General features: G+C 47.6%; 10 protein-coding genes across 10 annotated transcripts, besides 2 other annotated features; 6 read left to right on the top strand and 4 right to left on the bottom strand.

The window, feature by feature from the left end:
• Nucleotides 1–591: 591 nt before the first annotated feature.
• On the top strand, nt 592–2,212 carry An08g12150 (uncharacterized protein; the record flags this gene model as incomplete). Its single annotated transcript, XM_001393278.1, has 2 exons — nt 592–1,144; nt 1,200–2,212. 2 exons carry the CDS (start codon nt 592–594, stop codon nt 2,210–2,212), a joined length of 1,566 nt encoding a protein of 521 aa, XP_001393315.1.
• Nucleotides 2,213–2,456: 244 nt separating this feature from the next.
• Nucleotides 2,457–3,365, bottom strand: An08g12140 (uncharacterized protein; the record flags this gene model as incomplete). The annotated part of the gene is made up of 3 exons (XM_059749499.1): nt 2,457–2,688; nt 2,737–2,957; nt 3,006–3,365. 3 exons carry the CDS (start codon nt 3,363–3,365, stop codon nt 2,457–2,459), a joined length of 813 nt encoding a protein of 270 aa, XP_059601274.1.
• A 54-nt stretch (nt 3,366–3,419) lies between these two features.
• On the top strand, nt 3,420–5,436 carry An08g12130 (hypothetical protein; the record flags this gene model as incomplete). The annotated part of the gene is made up of 8 exons (XM_059749497.1): nt 3,420–3,501; nt 3,686–3,724; nt 3,806–3,881; nt 4,188–4,249; nt 4,374–4,490; nt 4,889–5,003; nt 5,102–5,240; nt 5,341–5,436. 8 exons carry the CDS (start codon nt 3,420–3,422, stop codon nt 5,434–5,436), a joined length of 726 nt encoding a protein of 241 aa, XP_059601273.1.
• Nucleotides 5,437–7,269: 1,833 nt separating this feature from the next.
• An08g12120 (uncharacterized protein) lies at nt 7,270–8,341 on the bottom strand (the record flags this gene model as incomplete). Its single annotated transcript, XM_059749496.1, has 3 exons — nt 7,270–7,698; nt 7,905–8,040; nt 8,205–8,341. The coding sequence occupies 3 exons, from the start codon at nt 8,339–8,341 to the stop codon at nt 7,270–7,272; spliced, it is 702 nt and encodes a 233-aa protein (XP_059601272.1).
• A 540-nt stretch (nt 8,342–8,881) lies between these two features.
• On the top strand, nt 8,882–11,173 carry An08g12110 (uncharacterized protein; the record flags this gene model as incomplete). The annotated part of the gene is made up of 1 exon (XM_001393274.1): nt 8,882–11,173. One exon carries the CDS (start codon nt 8,882–8,884, stop codon nt 11,171–11,173), a length of 2,292 nt encoding a protein of 763 aa, XP_001393311.1.
• Nucleotides 11,174–11,629: 456 nt separating this feature from the next.
• An08g12100 (hypothetical protein) lies at nt 11,630–12,340 on the bottom strand (the record flags this gene model as incomplete). Its single annotated transcript, XM_059749495.1, has 4 exons — nt 11,630–11,696; nt 11,855–11,971; nt 12,180–12,250; nt 12,293–12,340. 4 exons carry the CDS (start codon nt 12,338–12,340, stop codon nt 11,630–11,632), a joined length of 303 nt encoding a protein of 100 aa, XP_059601271.1.
• A 1,766-nt stretch (nt 12,341–14,106) lies between these two features.
• On the top strand, nt 14,107–14,890 carry An08g12090 (hypothetical protein; the record flags this gene model as incomplete). The annotated part of the gene is made up of 4 exons (XM_059749494.1): nt 14,107–14,286; nt 14,356–14,481; nt 14,543–14,732; nt 14,784–14,890. 4 exons carry the CDS (start codon nt 14,107–14,109, stop codon nt 14,888–14,890), a joined length of 603 nt encoding a protein of 200 aa, XP_059601270.1.
• Nucleotides 14,891–15,546: 656 nt separating this feature from the next.
• Nucleotides 15,547–17,521, top strand: An08g12080 (uncharacterized protein; the record flags this gene model as incomplete). Its single annotated transcript, XM_059749493.1, has 7 exons — nt 15,547–15,549; nt 15,689–15,823; nt 15,874–15,927; nt 16,032–16,115; nt 16,211–16,567; nt 16,711–17,126; nt 17,179–17,521. The coding sequence occupies 7 exons, from the start codon at nt 15,547–15,549 to the stop codon at nt 17,519–17,521; spliced, it is 1,392 nt and encodes a 463-aa protein (XP_059601269.1).
• Nucleotides 17,522–19,118: 1,597 nt separating this feature from the next.
• On the top strand, nt 19,119–21,251 carry An08g12070 (uncharacterized protein; the record flags this gene model as incomplete). The annotated part of the gene is made up of 4 exons (XM_059749492.1): nt 19,119–19,668; nt 19,712–20,001; nt 20,040–20,535; nt 20,686–21,251. 4 exons carry the CDS (start codon nt 19,119–19,121, stop codon nt 21,249–21,251), a joined length of 1,902 nt encoding a protein of 633 aa, XP_059601268.1.
• Nucleotides 21,252–21,415: 164 nt separating this feature from the next.
• Nucleotides 21,416–23,153, bottom strand: An08g12060 (uncharacterized protein; the record flags this gene model as incomplete). The annotated part of the gene is made up of 6 exons (XM_059749491.1): nt 21,416–21,643; nt 21,995–22,112; nt 22,298–22,321; nt 22,352–22,458; nt 22,576–23,071; nt 23,125–23,153. 6 exons carry the CDS (start codon nt 23,151–23,153, stop codon nt 21,416–21,418), a joined length of 1,002 nt encoding a protein of 333 aa, XP_059601267.1.
• Nucleotides 23,154–25,646: 2,493 nt separating this feature from the next.
• Nucleotides 25,647–25,722: a sequence feature (Short protein (An08g12050, CAK40081.1) was converted to a misc_feature.).
• A 142-nt stretch (nt 25,723–25,864) lies between these two features.
• Nucleotides 25,865–25,869: a sequence feature (Short protein (An08g12050, CAK40081.1) was converted to a misc_feature.).
• Between the last annotated feature and the right edge of the window lie 893 nt (nt 25,870–26,762).

Below are 26,762 nucleotides of genomic sequence, written 5' to 3'. Positions count from 1 at the left end.
CTTTGATATCTTAGCCTTTGCTCACGTACGTTGCCTCCCCCATTTTACGGCGAAAAGTCTTGGCTACCCAATCTCAATACGACAAGTGTGTTTGAGCTTCCTCCTGCATTGTCTTCCTCCTGCATTGTCTTCCTCCTGCATTGTCTTCCTCCTGCATTGTCTTCCTCCCGCATCGTCTTCCTCCTGCATCGTCTTCCTCCTGCATCGTCTTCCTCCTGCATTGTCTTCCTCCCGCATCGTCTTCCTCCTGCATTGTCTTCCTCCTGCATTGTCTTCCTCCCGCATCGTCTTCCTCCTGCATCGTCTTCCTCCTGCATTGTCTTCCTCCCGCATCGTCTTCCTCCTGCATCGTCTTCCTCCTGCATCGTCTTCCTCCTGCATCGTCTTTCTCCTGCATTGTCTTCCTCCTATATCCCTTCTGCATATGGTCTTCCTCCCCCACCCCGTGACTGATTATTTAACAATATGTATCCGGTATAAAAAAACATTATGAGTCGTCAAAATGCCCGTAAATTACTCTTCCTTCTCAATAAGCTCGCACTCTGACTGTGGATTACATTTCGTGCACTTTTCTCATCCTGCATTTCCAAGATGCCATCCTTAAAGCATTCATTGAAAGTCCAGAACAATGCCACCTCCAAACAATTGCCTATCGACTCAGTCCGCGTGGGGCGCCCGAGACTAGACGCGTATAAGAGACTTCTTGGTCGATTTTACGAGCCTTTGTTTCTTTTGCGTGTACTAGGACAGACCCGTGGGCAGCACACAGTTGGCCCACCGGATCATAGTTTGGAGCAAGCACGGCGACGTAAATTCCTACGTAACCTCGCCTATATTTGTGACTTTACCAAAGGAGGTGGTTCCTGCACTGCCATTGGGCTTGAAGACAGCGAAACATGTTACAACTTCTGGATTGCATCCAACGCATCTAGCGACAAAATCGTCGAGTTCGCGAACAATGCTCTCGGCCACCTGGAACGAACTACAAGAATCACTGGGGACTTTGATGAAGGACAAGATAAGGCAAACTTTACCAGTTTCTGTCTAAACTTCGCGATTAGCCGGGTGAAAAAAGAGCGTCAGTGCTTGTTTCAAGCGATCAAACAGTGTTATTGCATACCGGGATCTGTGAGAACGGAACAAGGTTCGTAACGGCCAGATTGCAGTCTTACAATATGACAAGCTAACTGGTTCAGTAGATCAGTTGATAAAAGACTGGCTTGATCTCATTCTCGAACAGGATGATTGTCTGGCACTCTGCCATTATGCCTATGTCCAAATAAAGTCCGTATTCGCCAGGGTAATCGGACTAAAAGCTCAAGACGAGGAAAGGTTAATGGGTCCTGGAGACAAAAGGTCGCCTTTTGCGTTAGTTATCCATTATCTAGGGCGACTGGCAGATCACATCCGGGCACCGTCGCAGCTGGTTGAGGATGCCTGCCATTTGTCTCACATCCTTGACTCGCATCAGGTGGTGGCTATTCCTTGTGTGCCTTCAGTGCCTCGGCCAGTGCCCGATAATCTCACCACGCTTGACGGTGTCCTCAACAGGATGTTGAAGAAGGATGACCCGGAAAAGCTTCAGATAAAGAATCTTTTGCTTTCCATGAATTTTCGGTCTCAATCTCGCACCTTTCAGGATTTCCTGGTACAGTATGACAAGTGCACGGCGCAGGTGCATGCAGAAGTGCAGGTTCTGGACCATTTCTTCAGGCAAAACCTGTCTTTCGTGGGGAATGACCGTTACATTGCTTGTAGCAAGCCGGCCTGTCTATGTTGTGAACTGTACTTCAGGCACCATCCGGCTCGAATGGTCGTCCCTGAATCTCACCGCAAAGTCTGGGTTAATTGGAGCCCGCAATTAGTCAAAAATCCCACGAGGGGGATTCCAGAATACGATTTGCAGGTAAAGGTCCTCAATGAGATGACAAATGAGCTTCGGCGGGCTGTGATTGCTCAAATCTTTGATCAGTCGTCACCAAGTCCCTGGCATCCTGATTCCCAGACAGCAATTTCAAGTGACCGGTGGTCTCGCATAGATTCGGAGGAGCTTCGGGAAAATACGTTCCGATATTCATCTGCTGATGTCAGTTTGGAAAAGGAGGCAACTGAACGTAGCACGGCGAAGGTTCTTGAGACAAATAAGCTCAGGACATACGTGTCGGATGAAGACCCTGATGCCGACTGTGGCGGGGTATCTCTCAAGATCTAAAGTGGTATTCTGATTTTGACTCGCAAGTTAATTTGGTTTCTTTTTCTGACTTCTTGGAATTCCATACCTTTTCTGCTCTCATTGAAACACGTAATCGTAGATTCTCATTAGAACCTTAATTACAAGATGGAGGCGAGTGTACTTCTGCTTCTTACCAGACGTTAGCTTGGAGGGGATCTAAAATACCATTCAAGAACCTTCATAAACTCGACAGAGCATAGGCCCCACAGACGAAAAACTTTAATCAGATACAGAGGCTACTAAAATCTTCATGCTGACTTCGGTGGTGTCTCCGAAGATTGTCTCTCCTTGTGAATGATTTACCGCATAATTCACACACAACTCCCACTTGCCACCATTGCCGAGCCCATCCACCGTGATGCACTTCCATATGTCGGCGCATATGAACCTGCTGAGCCTTGGTTACCGTACATATGGGGCATTTAACTGGCTTAACGTGACTGCGCATATGCTTTCTGTGAAGAGTCAGCGGGATGAATTGAGAAAGTGGTGGCGTAGCTTACTGCAAATCACATTTTCTTGAAAAGCCAGTCTGGGCCACGCATGCACGATCTTGGCAGTGATATAGCCCATCCTCTGGTGAAATATCGTGATCATAAGAAGGCATTGGCACTTCCTGAAACCTCGAAACATATGTTCCTGAATCGGCCCGTCCTCCAACAACCACAGCTGCGGTGGTCCTCTCGTAACCTTCATCACTCAGGCATCCATCCAAGCCACGTCTCTATAGAGATTGGTTTGGAAGAGAGTGTTCCTGTGAGTCCAACCCCACTGTGGTCAGAGTCGAGGCTTCCACGAGATTAGCAGAATGTGACTGGTTTTGAGCGAAGTCTTCCAGGTACAGTAGGCTGTTCGGTGCGATGAGGTCTAGGTATTGCTCCGGCCAAGAAGGTTCTCTGCTGTTCCCGATCACAGTATCGGTCACTATCGTAGAAGGAGGAGCCAGGATTTCTCCTTGTCTACCCCCTATCACCATTGGGTCGCAATAGCCCTCAAGTGAAAAAGAAGATAAATCGGCCCCAGAATAGATTGGCGAGAACCCCACCCGTCCGACTAACGAACTCGTAACTTCATCCTGTGGCCAGGCTGGGTGGCTTCCATCCTCAGCCTGGCCGATAAATACAGTTGTCATTGTGAGGGCAAACACAAATAATGCCGGAGAGAAGCTTCTACCACATATGAAGAGATGAGAAGCTCGATACCCCGTGAAGGAGATGACTCCCTATATATTAGGCTCAATTTCATTACCAGCCTGGCTAATCTGAAAGGTTTGTGCAAGGGATATCCCCGTGGGCTGGAACAGCGGTCTAGCCACTTACGTTGGGCAGCCATGCAGCGACTCACTTGGTCAAATTTATTCTTGAAGGTACCCACGTAGCTGCCACGTTTCTCATGTAGGAGAGTACGAATGTATTATTGTAGGAGTGTATGAATGTATTATAACTTTTACAGGCGTGACTGGCCCAAGAACGGTTAGACGTACCACAAAAGGTATGGTAGAAAACAACAGGGAACAAGTATCTTAGCAAGGAACCGCACGCTGCTGAGGGTAACAATATCGGGGCCTCTAAGGCAAGCTGAGCAAGCTCGCGAAAGGTCTTAAAGCACTTACCCCGGTCCTATACAGGACTCCGTCAACAGTTCAGAGGTAGTGACTTGTATAATATACACAGTTCCGTTATGGAGAGGGACAGAGTTGAGACATGATGAGCCAAATCGTTGTGTACCTCTCAATACTGTTATTAAGAGAGGGCACAAAATGAATATTTCCTATAGTTTTCTACTCAGCGAGCGAAGGATGATGGCTAGTAATCGCTCAAACGGAAAGGCGCGTGGAATGAGTGCGTAAATGTATATGCTATACGTATACTCAGGAAAGCAGGTGAGGAATGCGACCACATTTGAGTGTGTCCTTGTAACTGCAGGTAATATTAGGTAGAGGGTTTTCCGTCAGATTGATGTTGTGGCAAGTACCTCCCTGGCAGTTCGCCGCAGCAGCCAGGAAGAATAACGTTGGTAGGCATTTGTCAATTGGACATGGCTATCTGTGGAATACATTCTCTTACGTAGAGTAATTGCCGTATCCGTACTTCTCCATCTACGGCCGATTCTCTGGACCTAGATTGTTGTTCGCATCAAGAGGTACTACAAGGATCTTTCACCGCCAAGTCAGGAATACATTTGACGATCCCCCTGCCTGGGACGGACTTTGCATACGACGACATGGGGCAGGCGATGGAGCGGCAATTGCGGCTTCGTGTGCTGGATCCCTTGCGTTAAGCACAACTTGCTTTGACCTCTGAAAATCATGTAGACAAGCAAGGGCCCTTGACATTCCAAGCCCACAGTGAGATGACAACCAATGACCGCAGGAAAATAGTTTTAGCAGATAACCCCTCCCTCTTCATTTGGGTCTCACTTAGTTACCTCAAGCTGTGTTACTAAGCAAAAAGATGCATTCGTAACTGCGACCCCTTATCGAACCTCTCGAAACGGCGTGAGTGCCGACATACTTCGATTCCCTTGGTTGGTTACTCGCCCAATTTACAAGGAATTGAAAGTAAGACAAATGCACAACGAAATCTGCTCATAATCCTGCCAGAAAGGCATGATCGCCGCCGTGTTCGTAGCTTTTATACCTTTGATGAGCTATAGACGGAACTGATCTACTGACTTTGTCGGTCATATCAAGTTTCTTGTTGATAGTTGACAGCAATCAGGCCAACCTACTTATAGATGAAATCGATGCGTTCTCTGCAAAGTATCCAAGGTTTGCCCACAACCAAGATGGGCCAATTCATGCAAAGTTTTACCATATGTGTGACTACTTTGGGTGACATCGAAGGAGGCTGCGCGAGAATGCGACAGGCAGTCGTTTCGATTTGCGGTGATCCAAGCCCACAATTCGACGGTTGGGACCGATGCGAAGACTCTGGCATCATGGCAAAGAATTTGCCGTTGCATTAATATAATCCCGATACATAATGAACGCCGTAACGCGCAACAGGTTTGCCCTTAGACATATCCAGTTGGATGATGTTAAATCAGGGCCAACAAAAACAAAGCTTGTGGTCTAAACTCACCTCAATTTGGTCTATTTCTTGCAGTCGAGCCGGGCAGGCGGTCACTTGGAAATTTTCCATACGTTGGAAGAATTGTGCACATATACAATTGAGAATAGGAAGTATTTCTTGAAAGCATAAGCTTATGAAGGCCGCCTGTTACGATTTCTCTGAGGGAGATCCATAACGAGTACAAAGAAAGGCAAACGCCCGTTCTGAACGGGCAAAGAAGACGCTCTCGCAGAAAGCTTGGCGCTCAGTAACATCTGAGGCATACTGGAAAGTTCAGTCCCATAGAGAGTCTGTTTGGTCTTGCCTAGTTACGGGACTTCGGGATCAGTTTGCAAGGTTCTACGACGATATGGCAGCGTACTAGAGTTTGAGAATGGATCAGACTCACACCCAGAAACTTAGAACTTTGATCCGCCTGTTTTTCATCTCCCATTCACAGGCGCCTTCGAACCAGAGCCGCCACCCATCCAAAGACGGTAGGAGCCTTCGATTTATATATCTCGCCAATTTTCAACAATTAATGGCAATGACCGGTCGAAGCCTAAAGCTACCTTTTTAAAAAGTAACGAACGAACGTATAAAATCGAATCTCTGGAACTTCCTACTTGTTTCTGTAACTTCATCCACTTTTCATCTACTCTTTTACTGGATCTCCATTGTCTCCATGTTATGGCTTCCATCCCAGGCTTTTCGGCCTCTAGAGCAAGTACGACTGTCACGTTGAATGGTACTCCTCGAATCTTACTCCAACATGAGTCCTGCTTCTTGGTCCTGCGCTTGCCGTTACATCATAATGGTCTATATCACCATGGTACGTAAAGATAGGACCGCCCCTATGTTGGGGAATATATTGGTAAACTCTTACAAGAGATCATCAGTTAGAGAAACTATGAGTTGCAAATCGTCTGTTTTTGTACTTTTATTAGCAGGGGGTAGGAAAGAGGAGGATTGCGAGGAACAGTGCGCAGTAGCACAATATAAGTGATAAGTGCAAGAGAATGAATCAAATAAACATCTATTATCTTGGTATATGACAGTCGTATAAATATGTTACATGCAGGCAGCAATCTTGATCGGTATAAGCCCGTACAAGAAAAGAAAAGGCAGGAGCAATCTCATCACCGTCCATTAGCTCATGGCCATTCAGAAAGCTGACAGTCTAACGGAGTATGTGGCTAGTACTCGGCAGCCGAGCTTCTATACTCTGGGACTTCTGCAGTTACCGGACCATGAAGCGCTGCCACAGACTTGTAATAGATTCCCAATTGTTCAGCAGTCTACTGGTTGGTAACAACGGCGACGTGAGTATTCGCTAGCCCCCTATTGTGTATATCTTCCGCGAATGGCATCTTCTGAAGGTGGTAGCCGTACACACAAAATTCGTTAACGCCCGGCGGCTCAGCCGAAAAGGCAACTATCACTGATCTATCAATACATGTTTTAACGTACATCTGCTGTATATTCTTCGAGCCCATATGTAGATCCTTTCAGTATATGTCCTCTTAGCTGTCGATATCGTTGGAGCCCCTGTGGGTTAGTAAGGCTTTCCTTCTACAGTGGGATGCGCCTTCTGCTTCCCAGTCAAAATACATAGATGTTTGTTTCCAACTCCTAATTACATGCTCACATCAAGCCAAACTACAATTAGACGTAAGATTGACGCACTTCCACGTAAATAACTGTATGCATTAGACCGTCAGACGCCAGCAAATCAGTATCCTGCGATACAAAGTTCTTGACCTCGGGTGCCAATCTGAGAGGTTCAATGCAAACTCAATAGTCTTGTCAGTGCTGACCACCGATCTGGGATGGTCAAGTTATCCGCTTGCGAATATCAGAGATCTATACGTGTATACTCCTTTCCATCTTTTAGATTTACGTGTAATAATCCTAAGTCAACATAGTTGACATACAAGGGTCGTCACCTTCGATTCTCTGCTAAACTTTAGGATGAGGAGCACGCTATGAAAGCAGCATGATCCTTAGCTCCGACCGGCCCACGGCAATGAGCCAGATCGGTTCTTTCCCAAGCGTTGAACTGCTATCAATTTTGATCGCCCTCTCAATAAGAGTAGACAGAGTTTCTGGCCTTTTGTTTACACATAGAATATCCTTGACATCGAATTTCAGTCCATTTTCAAAGATAGCCATGTATGCGGCGTCAGTCCACTTGAGGTGGCGGGAGATGTCCAGAAATTGCTCAGCATAGGAGCTGGCTGAACTCTTTTGATGGACTCGAAATACGCGAATGTCAGCCATACACTCTTCATGGTCCTTCTGAATATCAGCTAATTGCTGCTTGAGATCTTGGTCTGACATCTCCTCGGCTAATGATTCCGTGTCCGTTGGAGAAGACTGCGGTGGGTCGATTGGTTCAAGGTCAAAGCCGACCTAAGCCACTCGAAGAGTGCCTGTAGACAGATACCGTGGCTTAGATACATTTGTTCTCAGGCAAAAACCGGAACAGCGCAAGTGCCAAACCTTCTTGATTGTCAAATGTGCCTAGTGGCGTGACGTATGACAAGTAGTCTACAGCTTTCGTTGAGGAAAGATTTGTCTTGAAGAATTGTGGAGAGTGTGAGACAACAAATGCCAACGTTGAAAGTCGGACTGCTGCCTGGAGCGCTCTCGCCCAAATCACCTGTCGGCAGCCCGCCCACTGAGTCATAGCCGTCGCTACCGCAGCCAGTAGCCACAAGAGTGGGGCTTAGCCAGCCTCTCAACGTCAAGCGACTGTGTCACGTGGGTACCCTGCTGCTGAGTTAGGTAGTCACTCGCCCGTAAGACCTCTTATGAGCCCGGCGTGCTAGAACGTATTTCGAATTGTAGTAAATTGGATACTGACTTCTTGCGAAGGCGTGACTATGCTTGGCGAACATATGCAGTGATAGGCTTACCGATGGGTCTTGTTCGAGTACTTATGGGACGCTATTCTGACAAGTAGGCTTGGACAAATAGAAGTAAATGAAAGTACATGACCGAGATTAAGCGTCCTTATATCCTTCTGGTGGCTACCGGAGCTACCGGTAGCCATAGCTACTGTTTGGTAGCTAAGCTATCGTTTCTCTTGGTCGGCTAAATCACGTGACCCGGTGAGCGGTCGAGTTACTTCGGCTATTCTGACACCGAAGCTCGTTGCTAATTAGAAGGCGCAGTTCTGCACGCGGAATGTTCTACATGTGGCCAGTCTAAATAGGTGATTAATTGGGACTTGGTTGTAGACAAATGTGTGGGAATCGGGTCGATGGCTGTTGCGGTGAAAAAGTACGCGTTTCGGGGTCATGGGATGCCTGACGCGTGCGTGAGCCGAAGCGGGTGGGCCTTATTCGAGATTTTGGGGTCCTTTTAAATGATTCCCCATAAGCACTAAGGATCGCTATGGTTGACAAAAATTATATCCCCGCAGGGCGTGCTCTGCTTCCGGGACCCGCACCGTAGTACTTACTATTAGCCTGTACACTGGACGCTCACCAGGTTCTCATCTCATGAGCCGCCCGGATCGTCACCCGGAAAATACTTTCACCGATTTTTAGTCAGCTGATATGTACGGCGATTTCTCCGCATGCTCGCCTAGATGAGCGTCAAATCGAAATCAATACTTATCGATAAAGATATCAGCCAGATGAACAGCAGCCCGCCAGACTACAAAGCGCTCTTTTTGAGGGCTGAGGAGGGAAAGAGACAGGCTGAGGAAGAAAAGAAACGGGCGGAGGAGGAACGCCAGCAGGAAGCAGAGTTCAGGAAACAAGCAGAGGAACGCCAACGGCTAGCAGAGCAGGAAAGGGACCAGGGAAGAGAACAAACACGACTAACAACCTTTACTGAGCTTATTCGTTTCGGTCACGTCTACTTTTCTCGATCTCTGCGAGCTGAAAGTCCGTCTCGTTCTACAACAGGGAAGATACCAGCGCCTACTGGGAAACGTTGTCCGCTGCAGCTTCTGCATTGGACTAACTGCGTAGCCGAGCAGCAAAAAGTCTACCGCTCTATTTGCACTTATTTGGCACCATCAGAAAAGTCTGCCGCACGTTTATTTTCACCGCGTCTCGAGCTGGAACGTTTAGGTAGACGACTTGGCAAAAGGGCAATAAGCAGTGAACAAGATTTGGAGAGTTATGAGCGATTTGCTGTGGAGGACTATGTTCATGATGTTATCGAAGAGCTCTGCAAGATACCTGCTGCTCGAGAGGAATTTTATTTGGGCGATGGGATACGTTTTGACAACCACGCTAATGCCCTCGATGCGGCTGACACTGACCAGTCCCAAACGGATAAACCACCAAGTTCCGGACGTTCTCGACCAGACCAGTATTGCATCCACCGCGTCGATGGCGATAAAAGTACAATTATTATGACCGCCGAGTATAAGCCGCCCCATAAGCTATCTGTTGAGAATCTCCGAGCGGGTTTGCGACCAATGCAGTTCTGGAATGAGATAGTCAGACCAGACTCCGTTCCCACGGAGGGGCCCGAGAAACTGAGATATAATGCGGCCTGGCTAACCGGCTCGGCTGTGGCTCAGGAGTATCATGTCATGCTCCAGGAAGGGCTCGAGTACTCATATCTGACTAATGGATTCGCAATTGTTTTGCTACGGGTCCCTTATGATGATCCGGGCACCTTATACTACCATCTCTGTGAACCCAACATGGAAGTTACCGCGGATGATGAACTGAGTTCTCTACAACAGCCGCTAACAGCTGTTGCTCGGGTATTGTGCTTATGCCTCATGAGTTTCCGCTCACAATATCGTGACCAGGAGTGGCGGAATGCTACAAAGAAGTTGCCAGAATGGAAGACAAGTTTCGATCATACACGTTCCCAGATTCCGGGATCGGAATTGCAACAAAACCCGCCTGACTCAGAATACACAGCATCGCAGTATACGAGTTCCGAACCTACTACATCGGAATATATACCGTCGTCGTCTCCTGCTCCACCCCCTGCTGACACCCGCCGAATACCCACCCGGTCTCGAGTTAGCTGCGCGTCGCCGCATCTGACTCCACGTGATGATTCTGATTCTGACGCAGATCAAGCTCCAGGAGGAAGAAAGCGTGGTTTTAGTCAGGTTCCATCATCTCCTTCGTCTCCATCTGCTCAACGACAAACACGTCCGGCGGGATCTCGATATATCCAAAGCAGTGGACAAGGTCAGCAGCATACCGCACAGTTTTGCACCCAGAAATGTCTACGTAGCCTGCAACGTGGTGGTCAGCTGGATGATAACTGCCCAAACGTCATGCTCCACCGACAGGGAGGGAACAGCAGCCAACACCCTATCAATGCTAAAATGCTGATCAAGCAACTCAAGCAGCAACTCGATGGAAACATCGACCGAGACTGCACACCTCTGGGGGGTTGTGGCGCATCGGGAGTCCCATTCAAAGTCACCTGTACAGCGTATGGATATACTATGGTCGGTAAAGGAACGACTTCCCGACGGTGGGAGGAAGTCAAACGTGAGGAAGTCGTATACCGTGTACTCAACCAAGTACAGGCGTCTGCTGTTCCTGTTTTCCTGGGGTCAATCGACTTGGCTAAATCCTACTTCGTACATGGAGCTGGCGAGATCTGCCACATGCTCATCATGGCCTGGGGGGGTGATCCTATACCTGAGATTGAGCGTGATAAGAGGATACGTGAGATTGCGAGATCTGAGAAGGAGATTCTTTCCCTGGGAGTCCTGCACCGGGACCTCCGGCTAGCCAATATTCTATGGAACGCTGAGCTGGGACGGGCCCTGATCATTGACTTTCACTACGCGGAACTAAATTACCAACCGATGAAAAGGCGGACAGAGTCACGTGGGAAGCATCCTTATAGAGGAGAATTGCATAGGCGAAAACGACTTTGTATTGTCTAAAACTTAATGTCCATCTTCTCGAATCTTATCTTCTACTCCTGAATTTCACCATTGGATGAATGGTAAAGGAACAGCGGGCGACGTTAGTGATGCAATATCTTCTAACGATTTTTCATACTTTCTTCTTCTGGTTCTACGATTTAACACATGTGAATACATTGAGCATAAATTCAGTGATTCTAACTCGCAATGATGTTTGTTTGCAGGTAGTATGTCACTGACAATTTGTAGCGGATGCTGTCAAAAGCAATTCCTGTCTCTCGTGTCCGTCTGGTCACAAGTGTCGAATCAAGACAATAAAGAATGTCGGCTTAATAAGTGGACACAATGTGTATCAGTTGTCAATAGAAGGATATTTAGACCTTAAGGGTCGAACCTTGTTCCAGAGAAATCTGATTGAAGCAAGTAATTCGTGAGAGGGACGCATACTGCATCCGGCTGGTATAAAAGCAAGTATCACTTTGGCGTATCATCACTCATGGGAACGAGTGCATCATGAACTCCACTTCCATCGAATTGACCACTGCATGATAATTCGAAATCCCTGTTATCATACCCTGGGTTTCCCGCCACTCGGGTGATACATCGGGGCTATCCTAGGACATTGGGACCCCTGGGCATTGGTTGGCCAAGAGAACAATGTATCACGCATGATAAGCTATACTACTTGGGTATCAGTACAGCAAGTGACTACGGGGGCTGTGGATCTGGGCAGATTCCGGATGTAAGTCTCCACCTCCTAGCTCACCCCGGCTGATCATAATGCTCGATATCCTGCGGCTAGGTTGTGTTTTACCACTACGCGGCCCACGCCGGATTCTTGTCTGATTGGGTGGCCGGTACAGCCCCCAGTTATCTAAAGATCACTAGCTGACTAAGTAATGGCTAAGCAATGTCCAACCTCAGGGAAGGCACAAGGAGACGTCCGTATTAGGGTCTTATCACACCATTATCCATTATTAAGTTCTTCATATTTCAATATTCAAACAAAACTTTTAGACCAGACCTGTTAGAAATTGATTGATTCATGAACATGTCGAAGTAAGTATCATAGCCAATAATAAACGTGAAGACGCCCTGCAAACAAGCGAGAGCCACTGGAGCCAACCCTCAAAACACCTGAGACCAAGCGCTGCGGTCTCCGCAGCGTGTAGGTACTGAAACCATTTTCTACCGCAGCCAGAATTCGACATGCTGAGGTATGGTCTATACTTAAATGTATTACGAACTATTCAATAATAATAATAATAACGGGTCCAGTAGTAAAAACCCAATTAATGCCTTCCTTTTCTTTCTGGAAAAGCTGGTGTATCTCCCGACTCTGACAAAGGCTCAACCTGGGGCATAATATCCTCCAATACCTCCTGGATAGGAGGAGGGTAGTATGATGCCTACTTATATTAACTTTTATTCTCAGAGAGTAGATTGAGTATACTCTACCAGGTTGGACAAAGTAGCATCCACTGGCTTGGCGAGGATGAGTCGAGGAGATATATTTGCCCGGCTTTTCGAATTCGAACAGCCACAAATACGTCGGACTCACATTCAAGATAGAATTCCGCGGCCTTTCTAAAACAGAGTCTTCCTCCGCCTCTGCCGTTGTTGTGCTTTTGCTCGAGCGGTCTCAGCGCGACGTTTCTTCACCCAAGAAGATTGCTTGGACATACTACAGGCTTTGATGTGAGATTTCCTAGGATTTTTTATTCGAAATACATATTGGACCTTTTTATGTACTTTCCCGTAAACTTTGGGGGTCGCTGCGCCGTAATTGAATTGTAACTATAGTTCCGCAGGCGTGCTCTGCTTCGGGGACCCACACCGCAGTGGGAATCATATTTTATTATTGCTAAGTTACAGTATAAGAGCCCTCATGACTGCAGACTTCCCTTCGTCCTTTTTGTAATCCTTCTTGTTCTGTTAATTCTCTTTGCACAGACAATGAATATATTGGCCTTCTACGCAATTGCTGCTGGCGATACTTTTGCGGGATTGTTCCTTACACGATCATCTCCATTCTTGCGAATTGGACAAATCTATTCTCTGTTTTAGTATCTCGACACTTGACTATCCCTTATATTGTTCATAGAAGTCGACGTTGGGGCCCTTGGTCACGAGCCAGTGTTATACTTCATGTGATATATGCCGCAACAAATGTCTTCCTCATCCTCTTCCGAATAACATCGCTAACAAGCGCTGGCCGCCGGGCTGGAGAGTTGGCCTTGATCAATCTAATTATCCCTTTATCAGCCACCCACCGGAGCTTCTTAGCTGACCTTCTTGGCATCAAATGGAACACTTACTGTGGGATTCACCGCGCTACTGGTCGGATGACCATTATTCTGTTGTCATTTCATATAATTGCAATGGTGCAAGACCAACAATTTAGCTTCCCACTCGATCAATCGCGGAATATGTTTACCCTCATTGTACGTCCTCCCAATTCTTCCATTCGCGCCAGCTAATAGTGGCTAGGGTGCTGCATCTCTGGGTATCCTTGCTCTGTGTACAAATGCGTGGTTGCGTCGGTGGTCTTTCGAGGTTTCCTGCCAGGGCATCAGATCTTGACTGCAACTTTTGTCTATGGCACCTTGCGGCACCTTTCAAACGAAAACGCCTCCTCGAAGCTCTCTCTCTGGGTTGCGTTGGGGATCTTAGGGCTAACCACATGCTTGCAGCTAGTGATCCTGTTATATCGAAACGGATTGTTTGCGGGCCGGGGTGCTCCCAGGGCGCTCGTATCATTTACTTTCAAGAAAACGAAGGAGAACAAGCTCGTAGTAACAGCTTCCCAGATCCGTGACCTATTACCTCGACCGGTGCAGGTCGAGGCCGGGCAGTATATCAACCTCTGGATACCATGAGTGGGTTTATGGGCGTGGACGCAGACACATCCGTTCACAGTCACATCATGGGCCCGACATAGGCAGGATGCTATGGAGCTTCTTGTACAACCACGCCGTGGTTTATCCGCGGATCTTATTCGTCACGCTTCAGTGGCCACAGAAACCTCTGTTTCTTATATGGCCCTATCCACGGGTCCTCACGGAACAACTGAGGATGTCAGCAAATATGAAAATGCCTTGTTGATCGCCAGCGGATTTGGGATTGCCGCGGTAAGATGATCTACGGTTATAACACTTGTACTTCACAAATACGCCGGCTGCACTTAGTATGGCAAGTAGAATCGATTGGTGAGTACGCTATGCAGTTATTCCTGCGAACACCCAGCTAATGAGCCAGACATGACAAGTGCGGCCCAAGGCCTGCTTAATGATCTCCTCGATGACGATATTATAGACGATGGTTATGTATGTAACGGGTCCCAAAACCGAAGATGTTCCGTTTGAAGCTGACCTGATACGGTTGTAGATTCTCAATGTATCCATATACGTGAGAAATGGCCTTGCACATAACAAAGTCCCGTTTGGGGAGCACGAAACATTTTGTCTCTACCAGGGTACACCCAATTACGAAAGTATTGTTTCACTCGAGGCATCTGGGGATCAGATTGAAAGGCTGCCAAACATCCGGGAAGAGAGAGGTCGGACGCTGGTTGTGGGTAAGCAGCCCGATTGACTTCGTTCACAGCAAGACTAACAAGGGAGGTCAGTCTCTGCAGGAGACGATATTCGAGACCACATACGAGAGATTGTACGAGAATACTTCCATCAGGGTGTACATCTTTCAGAACTGGAATACCAGCCTAACGATGGTTAATTGGGAACGGATAGGGGTGGTTTGAAGCGTTTTGTAAAATATGACGCGTATGCAGGAGATAAAATACCGGAGGTGATGGGGCAATGGGGATGGCGACGTATTCTGGACTAGCTGTATTTAGGCGGTGAGAAATGTAACCTTGCTCTCCTGCTGAGACAGAAATTTTCCCTTCCTCTTCTCACCTGCCCCATTCCCTTCTCCTTTCCTGTTGGTCAGCAGCACGCGCGACATATTCGTGGAGAGGCGTCGGGGGGAGGGCCACTAAGGTGAGTGGGGCAGTTTCATTGTCAGCCACGATGTCAGCATTTTGACCGTGGCTCTTCGATGTGCTCGTAGGAGCTCACGTTCTGCTCACCCTTTGCTCACCCTGAGTGTCTGATCAACTGCCCCGAACATAAAAGGCCAGCTTCTTTCACTTTCCATCATGCTCCATTGATCTAGTTTCACTCGCATGCCCATCGCTACCTGCCAAACGGCGTCCTTTCGTTCAGTAGATTCGTACCACTTCTGGCTGCTACGTCCACTCCCTTAATCATTCTTTTTAACTGACCTGGCGGGCTGGTCCTACGAACATGTACATATTAACCATCGGCATTCAGGTAAATGAGACCCATTTGAGCCATTCTCACTAACTCATCACCGAAAGAACAATCAAAATGGTAATCCAGATTGGACCGAGGATGCGTGTTCCGATGTGAATAGTCTCCCAAAGGCCTCTGTATGATGCTCAATTTAGTGCAGCTGGTCAACCATCTTAGTAGATTGTTGGAGCAGATCGGACGACTTAATGATTTGCAGAAATCGGATGTCTTGATGCGGGCTCAACAAGGTGAATTTATCCGATACCACATTCTGAGCACCGAACAGGAGATCATTTCCCCCACGTACCGGACTAGTTGCATGAACATGTTAAATGTCACGGTCGGCCTCGATGTGGGTTTGCTCTTTTGAAAGACCTGCAGCGACTAATACTCATGCTGTAGGAACAAGGCCCCGGAGCGATGCCCCTTATTCTGGAAGAAAAGCAGTCTAGAAAGGTAGGTCCACTGAGAATCATTCTGGGGGCTTTTTTTTACCCTTGTAGCTTGTTCGAGATCTTGGGTCCGACCTGGAGCAGCTTGGGCAGCTGAATATTTTCCAGGTAGCCAGTGTCGGGTACGGACTTGAAAAAGCTGGCTTTGTGGATTGTTTTGAATTGCCGGCCAGGAGCCATCAGTGTCCCCAGGTAAGAGCGTATCCATCTCACCCTTCTTACTGTCACTTCCTATCATACTAACTATTTCTTCTTCCGAAGTGAATTGTACTATTGCCGCCGCTCAGCCTATTCTATCCCCTCCGTCGGCCCCGTGCCTACCAATTAGCAAGCCCAAGTCGTCAATCTCTGCAGATCCTCTTCTAGCCGACGTCGTCAATTCATGGATGAATGATACACACGATAACAGTCATTTCCTAAACGGCGAAGCAAAGCAACTGTGGGATGTGGGAATAATACCCGAAAGCGCTCTTTATACCCCGCCAGATACAACTCTTCTCACTTCCTGTCCAGGCTTTGGAATCTCGTCACCCACAGAGACCATTTCCACACCTGTAATGAATGGGACGACTCCCTGCTATTCGACACCCTCTACTATGGGTTCTGGCTCCTCACCTGGGGGGAAACTCGCAGATGTTAGACCCGTAAGGCGGAAGCAACCCAATACAAGGAAAACTTCTATAGAGCCCAACCCGGCAATTCTCTCACTACAATCTTGCGGCGGGGAATATTATCCGAAGCGCATATTCAGGTGATTCTTGAAGCGGAAGTGTCTTTTTTCTCAAAGACATCTCGCGAGCTGCTACGGTCTCTTTTGGATGGGTGGGACAACAATATGTCGCTCGGCCTGCACGCCCTTGGACTTCCCGTCGCTTGGAAAGGTATACAAGGAATGGTCAACTACCTTAGAGACCTCGACGCGGATGAAAAAAATACTTTCCTTGATCCTGACGCAAAGCGTATTGCAATGGTCTTGCTGTACATCAACTACGAAGAGCCCTGTACGAACCATGACAGATACTGGCCTGCTCTTAAAAAGAAGCGTCCCAGTTCCCACGTCATTACCTGCACCCTGCAAGCGTATCACGATGATCCTTGCAAATCAAAATCAGAGAAATCTCGTCGTGATCAGATTTCAGCCAGTTATGCGAAATGCGGTAGGTTGTGGTGGATACTTGCAGGGACACTGGGAGTTGGTATCCTGTTAGTCGGGGGTGAGCTAATGAAACCCATGTAAATTTACTGACTCATACAGTAGCCAATTTACTCACGTTTCCAGCAAAGATGCTTCGTTCAATGAGGATAAAATCAATGCCCTCGTCACTTTAGTCTTGAACACTCACTCAGGCACTATTTGCACCTTCCATGAGTTGGAGCCTGTGGTCAAATCTCTGATGTTTGGACAGGTCACAGAAGGTCTCCGTCAGGCCATCCTGAACGATGAGATTGGCATATTCGGGAGACGGAGGATGGCACATACCCAAGCCGAGAATGCGGCAGCGATAGCGCGCCAGCGGACTGAGAACCCTTGGACAAATGTCGATGCCAAACATATTGCGATGGAGAATATGGCGAAATTCCTCACTAACGTGCTGTAACCTATAGTTCTAGTCTATTTTTCTTATCACCTACTTGAAGAGCGAAACCTGGGATTTGGGGTAGCGTCAAGAGTCTGCTCTTCAGCCTGAGAGTAGTCCTTTGTATTTATAAATTGCATGACATTATCTGTCTTATTCGTGAGTTTTAACTATTGTCATGGATTTGATATAATTTGCTAGCCCGGGCGGCTCGCCTTGTTTATTTATAGCACTGTAGCACAATGGATGAACGATCTACCTAGGGTCTTTTTGTTGGTAATATGCTATTCCAATCCGTATTGAATGCAAGATATATTGAACCGAAAGGAAGGGTCGATTAGTGTGCTGTAACTAAATCGGAAGAGCATCTGTATGGTTCTCCATTGAAAGCATCAACAGTCTTTAGTGTACAGCAGCTCATCTAGTCACAATTGTAGTCTACTTCTCTGCATCTGACTAAGGTGCGTACGAATAGAATGTACGTGCAGATATTAGAGCAAACCATGCAATGAGGTCACTACGAGACCAACGGACTTCCGTCAGGAGACATTGCTAAAAATAAATGAGCATCTTTCAAATGTGACGAGGATACAACTAACCCTTTCGAGAACTCCCAATGAGCCGGCTGATGTCGTCGCTGAGAGGAATTCAATAGCAGCTGGAAAAGTTGCGCCAACGATCGAGGTTGTCAATCCCAACTGCTCCGTCATCCTTAACATATTTCTGCATGAGCTGCATCATTACTCGCGCAACGGAGGCCAAATCGTCTGCTTGGTCCGCCTCCGACGACCGGACAGCCCATAACTCAATCCGTGCTAAAAATTCCGGTCAGAATTGCTTTCCCGTGGGGCTATACGAACACAGTGGGTCATGTATGATTGATTGCTTCGTCGTGTAAAGACTGACAACACTTTTGACATTGGTGAAGAACTAAAGACCTCTCTGGTAGATGAATATGCAAATCAGAAGAAACCGACCGATGGTGAAATATATCGTAAGATCCGGCAGTACGAGGGCGAGGATAATGAAGCTTTCCGAGAGCGGTGGCTTGTCCGACTGTCATCCAGCAACCAAGACCGCTTGGCTCAATTAGACAAGAGGAGAAACCGTCGTCTTCGGCGAGCCTTCAATCTGTTACTGCCAATACCTGGGCTTTGGCCACATGGGATGAGGATTAGCATGCTCCACCGATTGATCGCCACAGGCTGTGTTGAAGTAGGTTCTTGATCCCATTTTCCATCTTGCTCATCAATTTCTAATTTACTCTGTACGAGATCGTAAACTATCTCAATCATGTCGGAATTTTTGGTCCTCCTTAGTCGACTCCGATCCTATTTCGATGAAGAAAATTGATACGGATACTGTTGACGCCTTGCAATTACTGGCACCGAAGAAATTCCGGACTGATGCGAAAATGGCCTGTGTGTTGATCCTTAGTGGCCAGGCATTTGCGGAATTTAGCGAGGAAGGGCGGAGGATAATATGGAGGCGAATGAAAGACTCTGACGGGCTGATTCCTTCCCTGTACACTTTTTTTGAGGATTTCAAGTATTTGGAAAGTTGCCCGCATTGTGTAAAGCGCCTTTTTGGACCATCTGATGAATTTGTTTGGAGAACCATGGCGTCGATGTTTGTTCCCTACCTAGATGGAGATATAGGAGAGCGTAAGATACAGACTTCCGAGTCTACTTTCCGGCGTCAGCGTGCAACCGACGTGGAGCGGCTCGACATGGGATACCTACAGGTGTGGCTATATGCAATGCGACATAATCCGTTGATGGCTCCGGACGCAAAGAATGATGATGACCTGCTAGCTAAGCCAGTGCGTGCCAAAGCCGATGAAAGAGCGATCTACGAGATGGCCGGACTTGCTCGCCGGCTCGGATTCAAGTCTCCAGAAATCGATGTTTTGGTAGATGGCTCCCCCGACCATCAGATTGCACGGGCGGCTCTGCTGCAGGCCAGGAAACCTAATCGGTTCCGATACGACACCAGACAGTTCGATATCCTGGTGAACCGAATTGCCGAGTGCTTCGCAATGGCGGCGCCCTACGAACCTGATATAGGACATGATCTTCTTGCAGACAGCACCATGAAACCCCGGGCTCGCTGCGGGATGCCACGAAAACGAACCCACAAGCAAGATAGCCCTTTGCTCTTCCTGGACCGTTTGCACGCCGACGACGTTGGGGTCATTGACACGATCACTAGCTTTTATGTCCGCCGCTGTGTCTATTTCCTTCTTCGGAAGATCTGCACGACCTGAGCCCACTGTCAGCGACCGGGCCGGAGAGTCTCCCGGGGATATTCCCCGGTCGCCGTTGTTCGTCGGAGAAGATGGTCCATCTGGCGACCATGGATCCGCTCTGCAAGCGGCTTTACCAAGGGAGTCACCTCAACAAGAACAAGAACAGCCACAGGGGCAAGCGGCCCGACGGGATGAGGAGCAATGTTCTCTGCGCCGCCAGCAGGTACCGAGAGCTGAAAGAAAACGGGATATTGTAAACCGACGACGGACGCGGAAGGCTCAGATGCGCAGGCGTCAGTTGCGTCCAACGGGAGAAGGGAACGACGAGTCCGAGGAGTACGACCCCATGGAGTTGGAGTATCTGAGCATGGAGCCCTCGGATCAGGATATGTCCGACTGTCATCCCAGAAACTCCCTGACGAAGGCCCACAAGACAAATCAACGCAGTCCGATCCAGCGACCGCCCTCACGCCGCACCCCACACATGGCCCTGCCGCCCTGGAAGAAGCAGATGCCCATAGCCATTGCATGAGAATTTCACTTGAGGCAACCCCGCTTGAGCAGGACTCAGACAACAGATCAACAGTAGAAGATCCACCTCAGGACGATGGTCTTGAAGATCAGGCGCGTATTGATCATCCATCACAGCCACAGTCTACGGAAATTGAGGACGGCAATTCTTCGAGTATTGGCGGCCCTGCTGGGCAACAACCGGTCTTGGTTGAATACCTTGACCAACTGATGAGGGCCCAGGAAGAACAGGGAAGGCTGGAGGAGGAGTTAGAACGTGAGCGACTCGAGGAAGAGCTTGGTCTTTCTCACCAGGAGCAGCCAGTTCTGGAACCGTCAGCTAGACCTCCAGAAAGGCAGAATTCACCGTCGACGCCCCCTGACGACTAACCGGCGCATGTGACGCATAATAGGAACCCGGATGTAGCACAGGCTGCTGTTCCAGAACCTTCTCAAGACCCATCGCCAGCTTCTCACCATGAAGAACAGCCGGAGCCCCCAGTGGAGAATCTCGAACATGTAGCACCTACTACCCATGATGATGCCAGCCACCCCCTTGGTCAGGGTCCTCCCGCAGATGATGCTGGGCCTCCAGCCCCGGTGGAGGCACCACAACCACCAGCTTTTGTTGAGGTTTGCTTCTGGCGGTTTGAACGAGAGGAGTGGAAGCGGTCCGACCGCCTCCGAGTGGATCCTTCCGATCCGTCGCCGGTGGAACGAATTGCAAGGAAGTATTCATCGAAGAACTATTCGCTGTATGATCGGAATCTACAAAGCCTCAGCCCCGCCCAGTGTTATCGCGCAGCCACTGTCGACGGCAATAATGCCATATTCCTGATCTCTGAGCATGAAGAGCAGAGGCTTGCGGCCGAAGGCCGACTCACCAAGGACAAGCAGCTTCTATCGTTGGTCTCTCGAGTGCTGGATCGGGCCGAACCCGAACCGATGTCCCCCACCAAACGTCACCGTTCCATGTCGCTCGGGAAATTGTGAGAGCATTCTCAGGACTGTTATACACATATGTAGTTCTATCTAAGACTCTTATATACATATGAGCAAAACTGGTTCGAGAATGACGTCTCCGAGCGGCTAGCAGTATAAGAAAAGCCTTTTGTGTTGCCCTACGACATATATGGATTTTTTTCATGTAGTGATACTCAAGTAGAATCTTCCGGAAATAAGTTAATATGCGAAAGATCATAAGTTATTTTGGGACATGGAAGTATCAGACCAGAAGGAGTCTGCCAGGATGGAATGGCTCTCATGATAATCCTCTTGTGAGGAGAATAGCCACGTGAGGATTGTCCTGAAATCTCAATACAAATAAGAAGCATAGAGTAATGGGAAACACCTCTTCGAAACGCAGGCCTTCTGGAAGGCTTGATCTATAGCCAGTATGATCAAAGAATATTGCATATAGGAGCCTGCAGCATGGGAGGTGGCTGCTGCATCTGTCTTTGAGACTAGACAAAGAACACCTCCAGCAAGAACGTCTACCTTGTTCATAACTCATATAACAGTGGTGCTGACAAGTGGGTCTCCTGCTTGCGGGCCTCGTAATGTTTACTGATTACGAAGCGACTTCTAGCTGAACCGCAGTCGTCCCTGCCAAGTACCGGAAGTAAATGTTGATTGGCCTTCTGACCTAACACGGTGGGTCATCACTGCGCACATCCCGCAGTGGCCCTGAGGGGTTACTCGATTTCTTCCGCTGCGGTCCGGCAAAGCTCCCGCACCTGCTCGTGAGTTCCCAAATCGGTACTGAGCCACTGGACCTTACAATCTCCTGCAGGGAAGGACTGCTGCGGCGCTAGTATCACAAGCCTTGACGCCATGGCCTTGAGAAGCCCATGCCTGTATATTCTCCTAATTGTACGTCAAAGTGATGTGGTCGTGCCGTCAGCCTAGAAAAGCTGCTAGAGTAGCGGTAGAGGGGCTGCCTCAAAAGGGGCCGATCGTGCCATGCCATGTCCTGATATTTGTTGTGCTCTCCTGAAAAATAACCTAAATGTAACCTAAAACAACATTGGATCACATACAGTACAGGCACAATAGATGCGCATCTAAATCTAACATATAAACCAAGCCCTTACTTCCACATAGAACGAAAAACGGCTTTCTCCAAGGTTGGCACTCTGTCGAGCAGTTGTCGAAAGTCCGCATCACGCATAAGGATTTCTACATTCCATACTATATAATGCTGTAGGACCGTTTGTACGTCCTCTATGCATTCACTTTCTTCGAATACAAACCTCAACAATGCCACAATATCTCGAGTCCGCTCCTTAAAAAGCTGAAAGCGGGCGAGGGAACGTACAAGCCAATAGAGGGACCGATCATGTAGCGAAGCCCAATTGGTTCTGGAACTGAAGCGTACAATTTCCGCGTGGCTAAGAAAAACCGCTGAATAATCGACTGCAGGATCAGTGTTCAAAGGAACTCCGGCTTCATACCAGGGAACTGGGTCACATCGCTCAACGTAGGGGGCGTGAGGTTGAGATGCTCTCGTTGGATGGAAAATATTTTCTGTCAGATTCGTAGGATTCAATCGAAGTTCGATTTCCTGAAATATGCCATTGCTGTTGCCAGGTTGATCGACAGGGCTTCCCGAGTGGCTGGAGTTCGGCAATGGGACGGAGTAGTCACCCGAATATACAAACTCACAGCAACGGCCAAAGACGATTTCATCCATTTCAAGGTGGGTAGGGGACCGGAGTATCTCCTCTGGAAACAAGCAAGCTACTGCCATGTGGATTTGGAATCTCTTTCGGTCCTTGCCAATGGTGAACTCTTTAATCTTTGATTGCATGATGCTGGATAGGCGTCAATTGTCACAGCATTTCCCTATAAGACGTAGTGGCCTTACGTATGATACTCCTCGTCCAAATCCAACATTCTGGCAAGTAATATTGTACAGATAGTCAGTCCTTACCAGAGGATGATGGTGCTTGCAAGGGTCTCAAGTAGTATATGGAGCAAAGTTTTGCGAGAATACCGGCATCTAACAATGACACAGTTAACTAGGCCGACTGTGCAGGTACTGGATTCAGTTCCTTGACAAAAGAATTCGTGCTGTCATTGAGATGAGACTCTGAAGAGATGAAAAAAAGAAGGGAAGCAAAGTCTTTATGTATGTTGGCCGTTGCTTGTTCGCGTGTGTCTGGAACTCTGGGTAAAATAGCTAGTGAAGCCCGTTACCACTGCACAAGGGATGACCGCGGCGCGACTGCGACGCTATACTTCCCGCTCATATGCGTCCGCAACCCTATCTGAGACACTTGCCACTCTAGCCAAATTGACGGGCCTTTTCTGGCGTGTGAAAGCACTGCGCTCGGCAACAGTCAAGTATACGAAGAACTGTGCTATACTTTAGAGGAACATCTCGAAGATACGCTACAAGAACACGAAAAATTCCTTGCCTCCAGGGAATCTCATGAGTCGTTTCCATATAGTTAACTAATCCATTTAGTCGGCGTGGCTTTGCAAACGTGACAGTTGCTTCCGTAAGTCATCCAAGTATGCGCCAAATGTTATAGAGGCATTTGTTGCTCCATCCCAACTGAATTCGCCATAGAGTATGGCCATGCTAATTTCCTTTCTGATTATGCCCAATGTTCTTTCGAGATCATTCACGGCAAGGCAAATGGCATAGTAGAATGAGTCCGAATTCCTTTTCTGGGAATGACCCAACAACATAAAAAGCAGTCCGAGAAGTGAATAAAGTTCGAAATGTATCGGGTCTGGCTGGTTGCTTAACCATTATTCTATTAGAGTTGGAAAAGCTTCGATGAGAATAAACAGTATGTTGTGTAGGCTCAATCGATCACTCTGAAAGCCTACCAGATAGACTGTGCGGACCTCATCAAGGAAAACGACGTAGGTCCTGCAGAAAGAATGCTACCTGGACTTGCTGCGGGAGCACTAAGCCACAGGCCACCTCGTGGCTTGCACCAGACAGTCGTCTATCTCCATAGTGGCAGATTTGTTTAGTTGCCGTACTGACCGTTAAGAATGTTCTTGGTATGACTAGCCGTGCTAAGCATAATGTAACAACTCTTGAGATCCTCTCGATGCGTGATGTGGTTGCGTTACAGCATGTGCAGCAAGCTTTACCAAAACACCCATAACAGAAATCTCAGAGATATCTGTACCCCTGACAGTGTGGTGCAAGTCCTGCATCACGTGATAAGTGTTTGAGAAAGTCCACTGTAGAAACGATGGTCAATGTTGATATGGTAAGTCGTATTCCAGTGCCGATGAGGAACGTGGATCGGTAGTCTCGAGAAAGGCTGTGGAAAGTTGACGACCAGGGATTCGAAAGGTATGCTGGTAGCTTGTCCCCCCAGATAATTGACAGGATACATGTTCAGCTATTTCAGGCACTAGGCCTGGGATGGATTTGATAAGGTCCCTGAGAGTCTGTCAGTAAAATTCTAATAAGCTGCTTGTAGTAAACCTACTGTATATCTTCACACATCTTATTGCCTGTTAGCAAAAAAATTGTTCTATCAAATTGGCAGAACTAGCTGTTCTTATTTCTATCTTGCCTACTTCATCGCGAGGCTTGCCACAATGGATATAAAAACACGCAAGGCTGGCGAGATCTTGATCTAAGTGAATCAGCCTCCTTTTCTATGGGTACCTAGTCATTTCCGAAGAACACGCTAGGCTAGGGCTGGTATATAACCAATTTTATATATTGGAGTAGCTAAGATTTTCCGCCTCCGCGACCAAACCGGGTTGACTCGCCGACAGCCTGATAGTAAATCCCTACTCCGCCGGTAGCGCGGTGACCTCATATAAATTTGCACAGGAATTCTTCTGCTCTTATTTATTTTGTAAGCTTAACCTTATTAGGCCAGCAAGGTACATACTAGTGCAGTATTCCTTCCCACATTTATAGCTCATATGTATTATATCCTTTCGAGTTGTCCCGGGGCATTCATTACTGAGAGCCGGGACGCACCTAACGATACGAGGCTTAGGTTCCCGATAGCCGCAGCTGTATTCAACACGACCATAGGAGCACATCCTATAAAGAGGGCATATCAGTCAGAATCAAGCCTTTTTATTTTATTTAGTGGTTCGAAACAAGGAAAGGTATATTCACTTGGAGATTTGAGATGGCTGTAAGTAAGAGGGTCCAAACTAAGTAGAAACAAAGCAATTGGAATCTGAAGACAGAAAAGTACAACGAATATGATAGAATATAATCATCAATGGATGCAGAAATTTATATTGGAAGATCGGGCCACACGAATTTATAAATTTCCGAAGCTCAAAGGAAGCCCAATCGGTCTGAATTTCTTCACTCTTAGCACAATGTAAGTTGATGGTAATAATTACAGGCACAAACAGAAATAGCTCTCCTTCCCCATTGTTGTCCAATCACCTAGCATCACGGTCATCCGATTTGTCTTCCGAGTCGATGGCGGCGGAGGTGGTGCACCTGACTTCTTCACCCCTGTAGTGTCGTATCTGCCTCGGCCGAGCATATTGGTTCAAAGGCCCTAAGTGATGGTTGGTAGTCTAGATAATACGTAAGCTATATTGTTCTTGTAACATAAGTCCAAAAAGAAAACCCCCGCAACGGAACACTCACTTACAACATGGTTGCACGCATGTATCAAGCGGCAACGCAGACAAACAATGATCTACTTCATATAGATACTGTGCGGTTACATGAGACAATTTCTCATTAACCGGGCTTAGGTCCATTCAATTATCTAGACCTCGTACCTATCCCGATTCAAGTAACTTCGAAGGCTGGTTAGTCTCGCGCGGCAGAGTAGACCATGATACAGCCAAGGGCTCATCCCAATGAAACTAGAGGCAAGCAGAGTGTTCTAGGCCAGTATTAAGCTGATACTGGGGGAGGGTATTCTTACTGTACCACTGGTAAGGAAATAGACAAAGATTTCTAGAGCCCACTGTGGTGAGGAACGTACATGATAAGGCCTAATACCCTGTTGAATACTCCGTTGCAGCAAGGCACTACGAATGAGTATGATGGAAGTATCTTGTTCCTTCAGCTGAGTACAGAAAAACGATAACTAACATTATGCTCGGTTAAAAGAATCTTCCACTAAAGGTGTGTTATATTCCATCCAGTAGCCCAAGCAGGGGTTCTCAGTCGTGAGAAGTTTTGAGATTGAATGAACAAGAGTGCAGAAGAAGCACGATTATATTGACGGTTTCATGGATCTGATTCAATTTCAATGTGCAAGTTAGCCCGAGTCACATAAAATTCCATTGGGATGAATTCACCCTGAACATATAGCCGGTAAGAAGGGAGCAATAGAAACAAGACTATATAAAGGACACAGCGCTGTACGGAAAAATCCTCGTTCTCGCGTGGGGCATGGTTAAGCCGAAGCAGGCCTACAGAGATCAAAAAAAAGTACCAAGATATACAACAGGACAGCACATAACTCCATGAAATAGAAATAGAAAACAGCGCTTGGTCTTGGTTGTTTATTGGAACTGGAGCCATGGCTTTAGAAA

The sequence above is a fragment of the Aspergillus niger genome (assembly GCF_000002855.4).
Source record: "Aspergillus niger supercontig An08".
In the NCBI taxonomy this organism is placed as follows: domain Eukaryota; kingdom Fungi; phylum Ascomycota; class Eurotiomycetes; order Eurotiales; family Aspergillaceae; genus Aspergillus; species Aspergillus niger.
Note: the sequence above shows the minus strand (reverse complement) of the source record. Positions and strands in the feature narration are given on the sequence as shown.